Source organism: Rutilus rutilus (assembly GCF_951802725.1).
Source record: "Rutilus rutilus genome assembly, chromosome: 7".
Taxonomy (NCBI): Eukaryota; Metazoa; Chordata; class Actinopteri; order Cypriniformes; family Leuciscidae; genus Rutilus; species Rutilus rutilus.
The window spans coordinates 31,136,987-31,154,662 of NC_140221.1; the positions used below are offsets into that span (position 1 = coordinate 31,136,987).

The following is a 17,676-nucleotide window of genomic DNA, read 5'->3' on the forward strand; positions in this document are numbered from 1 at the left end:
CACAGGTATTCGTATAAAGTGTGGTTCTATCACATTATTTTCATGTTTGCATAGACACGTACATTACTGAGATGTTAACAGCATCTCAAATGTAAGCATTTTACATATTAATGATTTATAGGCATTCAAATGTTTAAAAAAATAGTTTAGGTTTATGGAATAACTGATGTAATATGTTAATTGTACTGCATTTAATCAATGACATTAATATGTTCAATGTCATCACATTTTATTGCTTTTACTTAATTTGAAATAATTTACATTTATCTGCCTATTTTTATATATTTTTTATATATATTGTTGAGAAGTGGTTAGCTTCAGGATAGAGGTGGGATTAGGTAACTATACAAATATATTTATAATATAACAAATAAAAGGAATTCATAAATATTTTTAGTTAGTTATAGTTATAGTTATATACTTTTATGTTTTAGATGCTGTCAATACGTCTTTATGGCATTTATTCAAACAAACAAAAATATATATGAAGATATTATGTACGAATACCTATGAATTGTAATGACATCAGGCTATAATGCTATTCTTGATTATGAATTTGGTCTCATCTGGATGATTTACAGGTGATGGATTATTTAATAATTGTTACAATTGGAGGTAGAGTACTATTTGCATTTTTGTTCAAGCCTGTTTATCTCATGACCTCAGTTGTCTGTCTTTTGTCACTTTTTTTGTTGTCATTTTTTGTCCTTTTGTCAGGCAGATGAGAAAATATAAACTATGATCCAGAACATAGTCTTTTTTCTTTGTTCTTTTCTCTTTTGAATATGCAATTCGGCAAAAATAGAAGGTCCATGTAGAGCAATAATAAAGCGAGATACTGATTATTTACAAGGGGCTAATGAACAGAAGTCCAGCTCCTGTGGCTTCTTCTTGTCTGCACACTTCTCCCTGGAAAGCAACGCTCCCAGTTTTGTAACGCAGTGGAGCAGGCGCCGTTTGAAACCCTTCCCACAAGTCTTGGAGCAGGGGGACCAGTCACCCACCTCCCACATGGGGCAAGGTTCTCCACATGCCCGAATAGCACTTGGCTTTTGGTTAGGGTCACAGTCCACCCCAGGCCCACCATCTACCCCAAGACATTGCACCATCCTCCTCTGGAGTCCATTACCGCAAGTAACTGAGCAAACATCCCACCCTGCCACCACCCACTTCCCTGGTTTTAGTGCGATATCTTTGACGTACATAGGTGAGATTTTGTCCTTGAGAAGATCTGCCTCCTTTCCACCTTTACTGATTCCTCCATCTTCTCTAAGAACACTGTTTTCAGCACGTGCCTTTTCTTCTTTCTTTTGCACCTTGTTATCTTTGCTCTCCCGTGGCAAGTAGAAAGAATAGCGTATGCGTGGAGGTGTCATCTGGCCCACAGACAGCACTTCAATTATCAGGACTTCACCCAGAGGCTTCACAGCCTGTAGAGTCTCTGAGGACCCAACCGTTCCACTGTAGCGGAGCAGACTCCCTTTCACCAGAATATCCTTCTCCATGGCTGAAACCACATAGTTTCCATTCAGCAGGTACTTGCCCTGGTTGTTCTTGACAGCAAGATAGTTGTCATCACTCATGATGCCCTTGTAGCCACGCTGCCTGATGTCGACATTGGAGGCTCCCATGGGAAGCATGACCACAAAATTGTAACCATGCCTGAGAAAAGAAAAAATATTAGAATGTTTTTTACATAATCTTTTCTTTCCTAGTTCTGTATATCAGTTGACCAGTCTGCATGCATCAAAAATAATGAGAATGTGAGTTTGCAGTCTGTATTGAATGTGACCACATAAAAATAAAAATAAAAATAATGGCAAGAAACTGTCCTGTATAATGTAGGTATAAAAGGATATTATAATTGAAAATATACCCTATAACAGAATCTAGTGAAATCTAATCAAATTTAGAATCAGATCGGGAAATCTGTATTGATACCCAGGCCTACTAAAAGCACGAAGTTAATAAACAATGCATGAATTCATTTAAATGGGTCATGAATTGGGAAATAAAAATGTTCTTTATCTTTTGACATATAAGAGGTCATTGAACTAGAAAAATAACCTGTAAGTTTCAGAGCTCAAAACTTCCTTTTTAGTCCAAAAACAGCTTTTATTAAAACCAAGCTCAGAAAAGACTAGTTTGGGATTTTGTCACATTATTATTATTATAACACGTTATTTGTCTCATTATAAACTTTAATAAATGTTTCACATTGTTGGCAAATGTTTCAACTATGTTACGAGATATTTTTCAACATTGGAAGTTCCACATGTGTAATGGCAGGAACTTTGAAAATGATTTTAATATGCAAAACTGTGACCCAATCATATTGCATTGGCCATTTACTTCAAAGTCTTGAATGTGGCACGCCCATTAAAACTGAGTGTTTGAAAGAGAGGATTGAAAATACCTTATTATTACTTCTAAATTAGGATATTTTTTATGTATTTTTTTTTATCATTATAAGTGGACCTTAGAGAACAAAAAAATGCCGTTCTGTCAGGACCACTATCGTCAAATACGATTGACAATTAGCATGCAGTTAGGATTAGCGGTATGGTTCTGTTCTGGGCAAGAACTCCCTGCACATCCATGCAGCCTAGCATGGATAAGAGCAGGGAGAGCAGCAATAAACCCCCCTTAGGGTAAACAGAACAGAACCAACATGAATGTATTGCAGATATCATTAATTCAAGATTTTAAAGTACAACATCATTCGAAAATTTATTCTGATTCAAAGGGCACTCAGAAGGCCAAATACTGACTGCACGAGAGGAGGAGCTGGGGATGGAGGAGGGTAATTAGCTCCTGAGAACGTGATAGCTGCATGCTGATAATACTGATGGAGCTTATGTATACAGTGATACATAATCCTATAGGTAGATGTGGATCAGCTGACTCTCAAGCTGCGAGCTTGACTAATTTACCTGCCAGAACTGACGCTGTATGCTTAATTTCATGACCCTTTAAGATTATTTATCTTCTTATTTAACTTCACTTACATGGGCTTGGTGAAAAGGCCTGAGACCTTCTTGCAGTTCTTGTTATCTCCTCCACAGACACCACACTTGTCAAACTTTTTGTTAGATCCCAGTTTTCCATCACAGCCTGCCTTGATGCATTTGCCTTGGACACAGACTGATGAGGAGTCAGGAGAACATGGTGTACCATCAACAACCTATAAAAAGCAGAGAAAATTTATTTAAATGATTTAAAATTTAAACGTAATTGCAGCATTTTATGGTGACTACAAGGGCAATTCTTTTACAACAATTTTTTTCTTTAAAAAAACAATGATTCATGTATTGATGATTAAGATGAATAATTATTATAATTTTTTTGTAATTGAGTGAAATTATAGATATTAAAATAAAGATATACAGAAGATGTATGCATTAGAGGATTACATTAGATAAATCCTTTACATTAGATAAAGTGCTCAGTGTCAGAGCAGCTTTGCAAAACAGGCTGATTTCATTTTCTTTCTTTTTTTTTGTGCCTTTATTGTGAACTGGGAGAGAAAGGGACAGGATCGGGACTCGAATTTGGGTCACCCGAAGTGCAATCACGCTACATGTTACATGCTACACGCTGCCTACGAGGCTATCGTATCGACTCCAACAAAAGGCTGATTTCTAAGTATGACGTGATGTGTGGGCGTCCAGCCGAAAGTGAATAAATATTTAAAGTATGCCTAAAGAATACTTGCAATAGTTCCACTTTAGCACAATCAAATATACTCAAGTATATCTTTAGTTGGACCTCAGCACTATTTCCAGATAACTAAAGTGGCTTAAGTACAAAATTTGTTGTTCCAATTTAACAGACTTTAAGTATACCAATTTAGTACACCAAAAGTACAATTGCAGGGTATTTATATTATAAATGGGTATTTACATAAATATATAAATGTATGTATAAAAGAATGTGCCTTTGGCAAATCATGACTTGAGTAGATTAGAGTTTTTTTCAGTCTCCTTAAGAGTTCAAGCTCTGAATAGTTTCTACAGTGTCAAAGCCTGGTTAAAACAGCATGTCAGTTTCATAAACATACCTTTAGCCATGCACTAGTCATGACATAACTGTTGCATCTGTATAGTTTCACTCCACACAACACTATCTCACAAAAGATAGGCCCTTTCACATTGGTTATCTTTCCTCTTCCTGACCTCTCGGCTCTGTCTGCAGTGACTAAGCTCACCACGTACTTTCTTCTCATGCGTATAGTAATATGTTTTTAATTGAATGATTCTTTACCTTTCAATAAATTCTTAGATGAATGTCCACTAACTCATAACTGTTCTGATATTGCGTGTATAGCCTTTCATGTACCAAACTATTGCAAATGTATTTTATGGTGTTAAGGTGTCTTAGGTTCACTTTATATCATAATCTCTTGTACTCGCTTACAGGATGTAAACTGTAGGAGACCCTATAAATTAATGTGTTTTCCGCATCCCCCATAAAGCACTCAAGCTCCATTATCTCCAGTGAGAGAAGCTCTTTTTCATGAGACACAGACTAGGTTATATATTATATTACCTAAGACTATATATATGACTAAAATATGATATTATTAATGTTATTATATTATGTTAACTCATATATTTCCCCTGAATGCATGATATTCATATTAAAATTAAATATTAAAATTATATTTTTGTATTTATATTTTTTTGATGCTTTTGAACCCAACTTTGTTATATATTTTTTACAAGTCATTTCTAAATGTGGTAGATGGTTCTTAACACTTATTGCTCACCTTTGGTGCAAGAACATAGAAGTATCCTGTTCCATTTGCCCTGCAGATCAGCTTGCACATATCTTTGGCCGACACACCAGAATATTTGGGCACCCACACCACAGAAGGGGTGAGCCGGTTAGTGTTCAGACTAAACCCATTATAAGCTTCACACTGCTCCTCACGATAGCTCTTGCCTAAAAAAAAAGGGGCAGATGAAAGAAGAGCACATTCTTGAAATATTTGATTCCATATGCAAAAATGATTCCAAATGATTTTTGTTTACTTAATGTATCCATTGATGCTGATTTTTTTGGATAAAAATGTTTTTTAAACCTGTGTCAGTGCATGGGGATAGGTTGCAGGACCGGTATTTGACCCTCACTCCCTGACAGTATTTGCCTTCGTTCTCTGGCACAGGGTTGTCACACTCTCTCTTAGACAGCTGCACACCACCTCCACAAGTTCTGGAGCAGGTACCAAATGGCCCCCATTTACCCCATCTGCCATCCACCTAACAGAGAGGAACAGGAAGAGGGGGATGTCAGAGCTCACTTGACCTTTAAACATTAAACATCCCATGACAATTTAAATCCAAACAGCAACTTTTTTTTTTGGCCGGGCAGTGTGTGAAGGTACCTTAGTTTTAGTTATCTCCTGTTTCTCCATGCATGTGCCCCGCATGCAAAGCTGTCCGTCCCCGCAGCTGGTTCCATCTGCCCACGGAAAGTGTCTTGTCTGGCACACCAGTTGCCCACGGGTCTTCCCTGTGCACCATAAGCGCTGACATGGTGCCTGCATGAATGGGCACGGCTTTGAGCCGGCACCGAAGGCAAGCTCACACTGTCGCTCTAAACCATACGATGCACCAGGAAGCACGTCTGGAAGAGCTAACGGTTTCTGAGGTTGATCTAGCAGACAATCACCTGCAACGATATCAAAGAATAATAGAAAGTGTTACATATAAACAGTTGTATGAAATTGTATTTACAGCACTTTAGATATTTATGCTTGCTCTAATTTTACCTGTTTTTCTTATTATTTTATTAAAATATACAATTATTTTACAAAACAAAAAAACTGGGGTGAAAAAAGTATAATTTTAGGGCTTTGGGTAATTTTGACCCGTGAGGGAAGGATTTGTTACAGAATGCAAGGAGAGGATGAGGGTTAAAATGCAAAAAGTATTGTTTTTAACAGTAAGGAACTAAAGTTTAAATAGATGACTAAAATGTGGGCATGACATATTTGTTTTAGATTTTTATGTTTATCACAGATGTAGTGTACATACAATACACGTCTTAGTCTACAGAGGGCAAATACCAACCCTGAGAGGGGTTTGAATCCCACAGGGACCCCACTGTAAACCTTCACAGAAACACTCCAGTCAAACAGTTACATCAGTTGCCACACTGTTTAAACAAAAATTTAGATCACAGAATTTTTGCAAGCTGTAACTTAAGCTGACCTTGAGACATCTATTGCTTTGAAGACAGCTTTTTAGAAAGCACCAACACTGAGGTGTTAAACCCAGACTCTCTAAATCACTCTATTTAGCCCTAAGCTGACTCATATACACTACCATTCAAAAGGGTACGGTTAGATTTTTAAAATGTTTAAAAAAAAAAATCTTTTGTGCTCACCAAGGCTGCATTTATTAAAAAATACAGTAAAACAGTCAAATTTAGAAATATTATTACAATTTCAAATGACTTTTTTATAATATAAAAAAAATAAAATTACTCCAGTTATTCAGTGTCACATGATCCTTCAGAAATCATTCTAATATACTGAGTTGGTGCTCAAGAAACATTTCTTAATATTACAGATTTTAGATCTTGATGGTTGTGCTGCTTAATATTTTTTGGGGGAAACGTGATTTTTCAGGATTCTTTGGTGAATAGAAAGTTCAAAAGAAAAGCATTTATTTGAAACATATTTTTTGTAACATTATGTTGGCTTGAGAAAGCCAGCATACTGAAATGCTATTTAAACTTAATATTATTCTTCTGAGACTAAATTTTCTGACTCATAGAACTTTAATTCTCTAAGCACCAAACTCACCACAGACCTTGGGCCTAGTCTGAAGTTCACCTTATTTTCCACGACAACAAGGGTGACGCCATTGCGTTCGTTTTGTCATCTTACTTCCGGCTGAGAGGGACTTCAACTTATGGCTGAAAGGGACCTACGCAAGTTGCTAGACGTAATTATATAGCTGTAACGGTAAAATATGTCAAGTATTATATACTCAGTTAAGGGCTGCCATAACAATTGGATTAAGAGGAGAGAACAATTGAACCAACGGTGTTACGAACACAATGTGAAGCGGTGTTGTGGTGCACTTTACAATTTACAGCCACCACCTAAAGACGAGGAGCACCCGAGGCAATGGCGGAAGGCGCTAAACTTGAAGTACCTACCCAAGCATAGATATCATATATAAAGGCTAGATGTCTCGTGCGCACTGCTGGCCAATGGAGGTCGACGTCCGCACGTGGCGGCCATCTTGCCACAGTGTACTCGCTCACTACTTCAATGGTGCATGTACTTTTAAATAACCATAACTTGCTCATTTTTCTACCGATTTTCAAACGGTTTGGTTTGTTATAAACGTCAGAGATGTAGTTATGACACTGCATACATACACTGCATACATATGAAAAATTATAACATACATGTTCAAGCATTCAGAATTATAGCCACGTTAATAACGTTTGTAAGAAACCAAACCGTTTGTAAATCCGTCAAGATTTCAGCGAGATAAGAGGATTTGTGTGAGTGCTGATCATTCACCTTAATGCACAGAGCACTGTGACAAGATGGCCGAACGATGATGCCGGAAGTGACTGCGCCATAAGACATCTAGCGTTTATATATGATATCTATGTACCCAAGCACCCTTATGTGTGTTCAAACCATTTCATGGACGGGAAGCCGACTGATGAACACCCTTACCCCGAGAAATGGCTCGGCTATGATGTTCCGGGAAAAGAAGTCGGGTGCTGAACAGGTTATCAGATTCAGGTAAGCTAACTTAACGTTACCTAACTGTTAGCTATGTGCTTGTTAGATTCGTGAAGTCCGTTCTATGAATACATTTCAGATCAGTAACGAGTCGTGAACAAAATACAACGAATCTTGCATGATTACCATTGCCCACCAATATATGTCATATTTCTTATATTTCTTTTACTTTGTGATATGGACCTAAGGGTCTGAAATAATGAATTAATGAATATTCACGATAGTACAAGATAGGCTATTATGGTACATTGCAGTCTTACAATAGCTCACATTATTCCTGTAAGTTACAGAGATTGACGATGCTAGCAGGCCAGCTAGCTACATCTCTCATTCAGATATTGATATTGATTAATATTAACCTACGTAGAGTTAGGAGATTGTGTGTATACTGTCTCGTTTTTAATGCCTCTCTCTCTCACACACTGTTCTGTGTAAGTATGGGTGCAATCATATATTAGTACTTAAAATAGATCATGAGAATTAATGTAAAAATGTTTATGGTTATATTATTTCCATAGATGCATCGATGAGCGTCAGTGATGCAGTGGACAGCTGTGAGGATGATCACATCCACATGCCCCAGACCTGTGATGCAGAAACACAATGGGAGGATCCATCTGTCTCTGACCCCAACTACACTTCAAAATCTCAACTCAACCTGAAGCCACCTACATCTGAAATGGGAACACAATGCGTTGAGCCGGCACCATTGTACATAACTCTGCTGAGAAACGGCCACCTTTGTCAACTCTACTCAGGGTTGACATTGGATGCATTCCATTCAGTTGCCGAGCACCTTACCAATTCATACACCAACAGCTTTCAGCTACACACTTGGGATCAGCTCCTGATGACTCTGATGAAGCTGCGTCTTAATTTATTGCAGGGTGATCTTGCTGAAAGGTTTGGTGTTTTTCAGTCCATTATAAGAAAGGTGATTTCATGTTGGCTTGACATTATTGAGGAGAAGATTAGGTGTTACATACCATGGCTTCCCAGGGAGACAATCCAGGCAACAATGCCTCAGTGTTTCAGAGAACAATTTCCAAACACAACATGTGTGATCGACTGTTCAGACACCCCTTCAGAAGCCACGCAACCTTGACTCAAGAGGTGAGTCCTACAGCCATTACTACAGCCAGAACACCATCAAATACCTGGTCTCCATTGCACCGTGTGGACTGATCATGTTCATCTCACCAGCGTATGGAAGAAGGTGCAGTGATAAATTCATAACTGCAAATTCAGGGTTCCTGGAATACCTTCGTCCAGGCAATGAAGTAATGGCAGACAGAGGCTTCACCATTACCGATCTCCTCTATGAAAGGAAGGTGAAACTTGTCCTTCCAGCATTCACCAAGAGAGGCATGCATCTCTCTGAAGAAGACACCACTAACACTAGGCGAATCGCCAATGTACGTATCCACGTTGAGCGGGTCATATGCCGACTTAAAAACTTCAAAGTCCTGTCTCAAACATTTCCAATTAACTTCACCCCTAAAATTGATAAAATTCTGAGAATTTGTGCAGCCCTGTGCAACCTTCGAAGCGAAATAATTTCTGATGTAGAGGATGAATAAATGTTGATTTGTAGGTGCGTTCCACGTCTGTCTATACTTTCTGCTTTGGTTTTGCTTTAACTAATCAGTGTAAATAGTGTAAGTAGTTATTTTTATAAACCTTTACAATGTGACCAGATGTTACCTGTTGTGAATAGTTATTTTTATATGACCAGATGTTACCTGTCAGTAATTTATTATAAAACCATATAATGTGAGCTCTGTAGATTCCCCTTAAAACTTAAAGTAATTAAGTCTTCTAGTTAGAAGGAATAAGTCATGTCAAGTTTGTAAATTAATTCCATCTTGGTTTATTACTTTTTAAATATACTTTTAATTAAATGGTGAAATATTACTTCTACATGAAGGTCAGTAGAAGGTGTCTCTATAGCTTCATGAAAACATCAAGCACTTCTTACAACTGATTTTATACAACTTATTTAATCAATTTATATTTTTCTAAAACACAAAATCACAAATGTATCTCTTGTTTAACACAACCAATTTAAAATGCATCCCACCACAATTACCTAATATCCTATCCTTAACCCTAATTATTCTCATTCCTGCTTATTTACAAAGCTGCAAGTATCTTGTGGAAAGCAACATAATTATAATTTTTCATTGCTGCTCCATCAACTCTTTCTGACAGGACGAAGTAGTTAAATATGTCCCCATAGGTTACCTCTGGCCACTTCTTCATATCGTCTACCCACGTTAACAATGACGATGGATGGGACAATAAAAGACCATCTGATCGTCGTACAAAGTTTTCTCCGTGCTCCCATTTTAAAACATTTACGGTATTAACATTATTTGTCATTTCGCTAAAGATTTGGATAGCTATAAACAATCTTCTAACTACTGAACTAGCTACCGGATGTGCCATGTCAGTTTAGCGGAAGTTGGATGACAAAATGCGGAAGATTGAAGTATTAAAAGTGGGTGGAGCGGAATAAGGTGAAAACCGTTGAGAAAGAAAGCGGCTGTGTATCATTGAATTTGTGCATTATGTCTTAAAGCGCCTGCATTTACCAGCTGCTGTCTTTAATGGTAATCCAACAAAAAAAACAGACAAAGAAAAAAAAATCACTCCCTGGCATTGACTGAATAACTTTTGTAGTATTTAGTAAAGAGTGTGCAATGTTATTTGAATATTTGATTATTCAATTGGTGTACCTGAACACCTACAAACCTGAAACCTGATTTATTTGTGCTATTGCTTGTGCTTTGCTTATAGTGAACTTTAACTTGTATGAATAATTTTGCTGTAATAATAAGTTTATTTATTAGAATACAAAAAAAATTATAATAATACAAATACATGAAAACAATTTTTTTTTTTTGTGGTGGGGTCAGCTCCAGAACACCGAACAGACATGTGCTTTGAGTCAGGCTGCCCATTCGGGCTTTCTCAAGCCAACATCAAAATTTGTTTACAAACTTAACCTCTAGTTAATGTCTTTACTGTCACTTTTGATCAATTTAACGCTTCCTTGCTGAATTAAATGATTAGTTTCTTTAAAAAAAAAATCGCATGGCTCGTTTCCACCGAGCGGTGCGGTACGGTACGGTACAGTACAGTACGGTACGCAATTATTTCTGTTTCCATTGTCCAAAAGTTGTGAATGGTACCAAAATGCCAAACCATACCGTACCACTTTTTCGGTACCCTTCCGTTGGGGTACCTAGCACAGTGGTATGGTACCTAAAGGGTGGAGTTAGACTCACTGCAGAACGTTGATTGGTCGACAGAGAATCGTCACTTGCACGTGCTAAAAGAGGAATGACAACATAAGAAGCGCCATTTTTTAATATACAGTTGAAATATAATTCTACTGGTATTGTGTTACGAAATGTAGTTTTACGAGTTTTTCAGTTGAGAATGTAGTTGTTTAAAGCTCAAATCTGTGGTTTATTTATAAAGATTTATGAAAATTTTATCCAGGTTATGATATCCATTCCAGGCGATCACCGGGCGCTCTGCGCTCATGTACCCCGCCTGCAACAGCCTTTCCAGTCGTTCTGACGTTTGCCGCTGACTCTGACGTCTCTGTAGTGGTTAAACATGAGATATAATTCGTCTTGTGTAGACCTAATGGGCGATCTTTGGTCTTGTGACTTTATCATTTGTTCCCTGGCCAATCGTTTTGGCTGAGGGCTAAGTGAAGTTTCATATATTTAGGCTATTTAACTTTACCGTTGTAACGTTAGACTAGAGCGCTGAATTTGTATATTTGACTGAATTGTTCGCTTTATTTCTTATTGTATAGCTTCTTGTACCTTTTACTTATACTTTTATAATGGCTATTATTGATAAAACTGAAATTTAACAAAAAGAGATAGGGTTAAGTTTTGTCATTTTTAATTTTATTACAAGATGATCACTGTAATGTTGTTTATTGCAACATTTGTTGTTTAGTACATATTGCCTGGAATATGTTAAAAAAATATATAAAAAAAAATTAAACGAAAAGAGGCAGGGTTGTGTTTTATATTTGTTTTGTTATAAATAGGCTAACGATATGCATGGGGTGAATATAATCAATACGCGTTGCCTGAACCACATTTGTGTGCCTATAATGTTTCAAATGTCTTTAGATGAAAACGAAAAGAGGCAGAGTGGTGTTTCATAACATTTCGTTTTATTGTGGCCTAAAATGTACATACAGAGATAACCGGAGTAGCAGAGCGAGCTGAGTGACGCTTTCAAGAACGGCTGTTCCATTTGCAGAATTAACGGACTTGCGTCCTCGGGAGTTCTTCTGAGTCAGACTTGGTAAGTCCGAACTTTGCGTACTTGGTATTGAGAAATGCCTAATGTCGGAGCGTGTCTTCTTGTGACAAACAGCCACATGCCGAGAAGCAAGAACAAGATCTGACGTCGATCGCTTCTTTCCGGCAAACACCACGCCTACAGTACCAAGTAAGGGTACTGTCGGCAGTGGAAACGCAAGCCGGATCAGGGTTTACCGTCCCGAATTGTACTGGACTGTACTGTACTGTACCGTACCGTACTGTACCGTACCACTCGGTGGAAACAAGCCATTACTGACCCTGAACAGTTGGGTACATAGCTGCTCCAACCCTCATGTTAAACACGTAACTTCATTAGACACTAATGCAATCAATAAATAAAACATCTTTAGCAAAAAAAAAAATCTATAGCTTAAATGACAAAATTATATACATTTTTAAACTGAACACACTACATTTTGATATAAAAATTCATGAGCACTTTCTCAAATTCACAAAGTCTCATCCTGCTATGTTTCACTTTCTTTGACTTACCATGTCCACCGTCCAGGTAGTCGGTGATAATGGCAGCACTGCATGGGGACCAAGGACTGGTGCGGTTGATTCGGATCAGAGTGGGAGACATCATGTGATTGTCCTGCAGCTTGCCAAAAACCTCCTCACATGCCTTAACATTATCATGTGGCATATTGAATACATGTCCTGCAGCGGAGAAGGAATAAAGGGGAGAAGGAAAGAGTGAGAAATTATGAAAACACAGAAGAGGAGAGAAAAAAAATAAAATGCAATGTGTGCCAGCACTCCATGTTGATGTAAATGAAGCATCTCTGGAAATTATACAAATGTAAGTTTAGATTTTTGCCTTTTAAATCACCAATAATTCCAATAACTTTCACACAATTTTCCTGTCAGCAATCAGACCAAAGCTATGCTGAGTCACTTCTACAATACCTCCAACAGCTCCCCACATTTCCTCCCTGGCCTTGAGAGGAAACTTTTACAAAACCGCCTATGAGGCTTCCTACAGGGAAACAAGCCACTTCAATAGAGCTTATCTTGTCTTACTGTTCCACTGAGCTAATCTGAACTGAATGAACATCATATCTCTGGGACAATGTTGTGTAGATCCTCCAAAAGATTTTGGATACTGAAATAACTGGTTCTAGTCCCACATGTTTTGCAGGGGGTAATAGCCTTAAGGGATGTAATAGCCAACAGAAATGCCATTTTTAGTGCTAGGAATTTCTCTGAAATTGAGTCCAGGGGCTTGAAGGGTGCCTGGGGCAACCCTTCCAAAGCAACGGCCAAATCCCAGGCCGGAACTCTAACGTGAACTGCAGACCTTGCCATGAAGGAAATGGGTTATTAATTGGTGTCTCGCTAAAGACCCATTGCCTAACGTGTGTGGAAGGCAGCTATCGCTGCCATGTGGAAAAACAATCCTAAAGTAACTCTGCCACTGAATCCACTGGGCAGTTAACTGTCAAACTGACATTCTCTGCACCATAATGTAAAGACTCTCCACTTTAGGGAGCTCTAGAGTTTAGGATGGTCTCAAAAACCTCAGCTGAGAGACCATAGTTCAAGAGTCGGTCCCCCTCAGGGGCCAAACCGAAAGCTTATACATCTCCGACTGGGGGTGGTAGATTTTGCCCCCGGTCTACAACAGAAGATCCCTCCTGGAGAGCAGCTTGCCCTGGGACCACAGAAGGATCTGGTTTGCTAGTCTGCAAAGAGGGCGCAACCTCAGACCCCCTAATTTATGTATGAGACTACCGATGTATTGTCTGTACGAACATAAACATGATAGCGTCTGAGATCTGGGAGGGAGTTATTAAGGGCTAGAAATACAACCATCATCTCCAGGCAGTTTATGTGCCAAGAGAGATGATGACCACTCCACAGACCTCAAGTCGAGCGGCTGTCATGAACCGCTCCCCAGCCTGTGAGGGAGCTTTTGAAATTGTTTTACCATGATGGCCTGGCCTAGCCTGATTTTGTTCACTGCTGAGAGAATCGACTCTATACGAGCAGGAGACAGTCATGCCTGCATGGTAACCGAGTCCCAAACTAGTCCTATAAAAGTTGACCTTTAAACTCTTCTTGGAGTTTAGTCTTAACCCCAAGTGCCTTATGTGGGTGAGGGTGACATCTCGATGCTGAACCGGCATCTCTTGAGACTGAGCTAAGATTAGCCTGTCGTTGATGTGATTGAACACACAGATGCCCTGGAGTCTGAGAGGAGCCAGAGCTGCATCCATGCACTTTGTAAAGGTGCGAGGGTATAATGCTAAGCTGAAAGAAAGTATCCGATACTGGTAAGCTTCTCCCCCAAAAGCGAACCTTAGGAACTTCCTATGTTGAAGAAGAATGGAAATATGGAAGTATGTGTTTTTTTTTATCTATCGTGACAAACCAGTCCTCAGATCTGATTTGAGTCATGATAAGAGAAATCGTCAACATTTTGAACCTGTATCTCCTCAGTGTATGGTGTAACTGACGCAACTCTATGATGGGATGCAACCCCCATCCTTGAAGGGAGTTGAACTTCAAAGTTCAACTTCGAAGTTCGAAGTATGGGCTGAAGAACCCGGAATCCCTCTCAAGATGAGGAATACATTCAATGGCCTCCTTCGCCAAGAGAGACTGAACTCCCTGTTCCAGTACCTGAGCCTGCTCGGGGCCCACTACCATAAATAACACCCTGTTGAATCTTGGAGGGTGAGAACCAAACTGGATTCTCTACCCCTTCTCTGTTGTATGCAGGACCCATTAAGAACCATTTCATAAAAGGTCATGGTCACGAGACTGACCTCCAGTGCATTTCGACGGGATAGGTCCGATGCCCATAAGGGGCTCACCTGCAGGGAGTGACCACAATGATACCGGGCAGATTCTGAGACATGCGTTCACTGGAAACCGCTGCTCGAGGGAAACCCATGGAAACCCATGACGTTGATGGTGGCATGGTTAGCAGATCGATTTCTTGAGGTCTGCTGTGTGTGTAGTGTAATAGCATCATCCTTACTACAGCAAGAGTGCTGTCTCAGCCCCCAAGCACTTTGAGGGGAGGCTTGAGGAGCAACACTCTCTTTCTGCTGTTCCTATGTGAGCAGCTAGAGGCTGATGGCTGGGGTTGCTCTCTGGCAAAAACCCCTGGGGCCAGGGGCCAGCGAGGGATAAATCTCTGTAATGCTGCAGACTGTCTCTTAGCCTCCTGGAACCTCTCAACGACCGAGCATTGGCGAAGAGGCCAGGAGAAGACAGCGGGTCATCAAGGAGGAACTTTTATCTTGATGCCCAAGAGATTTAACCATAGATGTCTCTCCATAGCCACTAGAGCTGACATGGAGCACCCGATGACATGGGCCATCCCCTTGGTGGCCCCTTTAATCGTGTCATACCCAACCCCCTCACCTTCATCAAGGTCCTTTAGCAGGTCGGCCTGGTATGCCTGAAGGATGGCCATTGTGTAAAGGCATTCACTAGCCTGACCTGCTGCCATGTAAGCCTTGCCTACCAGAGATAATGTTGTTCTACAGGGTTTGGTGGGCAGGGTCGGGGCCTTGAGGGACGATGCAGCCTCAGCGGAGAGATAGCATGCCAGCGTCTCTTCAATCCTGGGCATCGCTCCATAGCCGTGCTCCCTCATCCCCACAAACAAAGCGTAGTTAGAGAGAGTGAGGCTGGATATACGTGAGGAGAAGGGCTTTTCCCTGGACCTCAACACCTCGGTGTGGAGGTCTAGCCAGAGAAGCAGGTCCGACATGGAGGATGCGTTTTACTGGGCAGGAAACACTCATCCAGCTTGCTCTTACGATCCGATTCTTGTTTCTCAGCCAGCCAATCGGTTTAACTTGGCGACTGCACTTGTAACAACCTCCACCAGCTCCTCATAAGCAGGGGATAGAGGTGGTGAATCCTCTAAATCCCCTGCCTCGATGGTCACAAGATCCACCTACTTCTTGCTGAAGACACAGAAGCTAATGCTGCATGGTTCTGAGTATTCTTAATAGCTTCCGCAGTACGCCGTCACACGTTGCGCCAATCACACATGCTTCAGATGCAGTCACGCTGAGGCATTCCCCATAGCGTCGACATCAGATACAGTGTGGTGTTCCCTAGAAAGGGAAACAAGCTTTTTGCCAGCAAATGTTGTAGTTACAACGTCTGCCAGCAGGGGCAAACTGCTAATAAGTCATATAGTTATAGGAGAGCCAGGGATTATGGGTAATGTAGTTTTTTCATAGACCATTTTTCGATTTAATACTGGTGTGAAGAAATTCTAGCCATTTCATTCTTAACCAACGTACAGTTGGAAAACGGAATGAAACTCGAGCGCTCAATGGAGAAAATGAATGGGATTTTAAATGCCACAACCCTACTGTTGCGCTTTATACATCTGTTTACACTTACCAAGCTCATGGGCAGTAGTGAAGGCAGATGGCAACCCATCATCTTCAATCACAGAACAACTTCTCTTGGGATCACACATGGTGCCAACATCTGCCATACCCAGTGTGTCACATGTTGAAGCGCCACACAGGTCCTAGATCAGCAAAACAATAACAAATTGTGGTCATTATCCTTATCTGAATTTTTTAACACATTGTAAATGCTAATTTTATTTGTAATTACAAGTCAAATTGAGTACAAATTACATTTTCACATATTTAACCCATACAAGGGTAAGTGTAATTTTAAATTATTTTTTAAATAGGCTACATTTAGCCTTCAGTAAATATACAAATGGGTGATAATGCTAGACAGTGTCACCCAATGACATGTGGTTTCAACAACCCAATCTCATGAAATGCATCTCTATAGCACGCATTGTATTTATCATACAATTTATACGCGAAAATTATTTTTTATGTGCATATGTAAACCCCTTGGGTAGGATTAGTGGTGTGGGGTATGTGCGTATTGTACACTTGGGTAGGATTAGTGGTGTGGGGTATGTGCGTATTAGTTTAAACTTATTTGCGCGTACAATGTGTTCTATAGAGACGCATTTCATGAGATCAGGCTGGGTTTCAATCATTGGAGCATAAATCCTGGCGTAAAGTTTTAATATTAGTGATAATAAAAATAATAAATAAAACTTTCGGGCAGCACTGATATGCAGGTAAATGTAACTGAAGAATCACACTAGCATAATGAAAAGGAAAGTGAGTGAAAAATAAGAAATAGTTAGCTAGAGGAATGTGCTTTTGATTGACATGGAAATATTTCAGATATCCCAAATATCTCTTATTTTTATTGTTGTAAAATACAGTATCTCAGTCCAAAGGAATTTCCAACTGACCTATATTGTGTTATATGAATTTTCTCAAAATATCTGTTGAGCCCTACTGACTAAACATCATAATAGCAGGTTTGCTGGTCAACCTTATCCCATGGTGCAACACCCTATACCAACTCCCAAAAAAGGACTAACACTGACTGCGGTCGTAACCTTAGCATTAAAAGTAGAGTTTCTTTCTGGCTACAACACGTTTAAAGGGAACAGAAGCTTCACCACATTCAAAAGAGACAGTTTATTCAACTCCTTTAACACTCAACTTTTGATCTGATAGTTTTGAC

General features: G+C 39.5%; 1 protein-coding gene across 1 annotated transcript in view; it reads right to left on the reverse strand.

Annotated features, from left to right (window-relative positions):
• Positions 1-704: 704 nt before the first annotated feature.
• Positions 705-17,676, reverse strand: part of adamts15a (ADAM metallopeptidase with thrombospondin type 1 motif, 15a) — a 28,994-nt gene continuing 12,022 nt past the window's right edge. The window contains exons 2-8 of the mRNA XM_084415304.1: positions 16,507-16,639; positions 12,625-12,792; positions 5,387-5,673; positions 5,084-5,261; positions 4,769-4,944; positions 3,009-3,184; positions 705-1,662 (exon numbers count right to left, since the gene is read on the reverse strand). Of these exons, the coding sequence (XP_084271430.1) occupies positions 843-1,662; positions 3,009-3,184; positions 4,769-4,944; positions 5,084-5,261; positions 5,387-5,673; positions 12,625-12,792; positions 16,507-16,639 (1,938 nt within the window). The 3' untranslated portion in view covers positions 705-842. The remainder of the gene's footprint in view (positions 1,663-3,008; positions 3,185-4,768; positions 4,945-5,083; positions 5,262-5,386; positions 5,674-12,624; positions 12,793-16,506; positions 16,640-17,676) is intronic.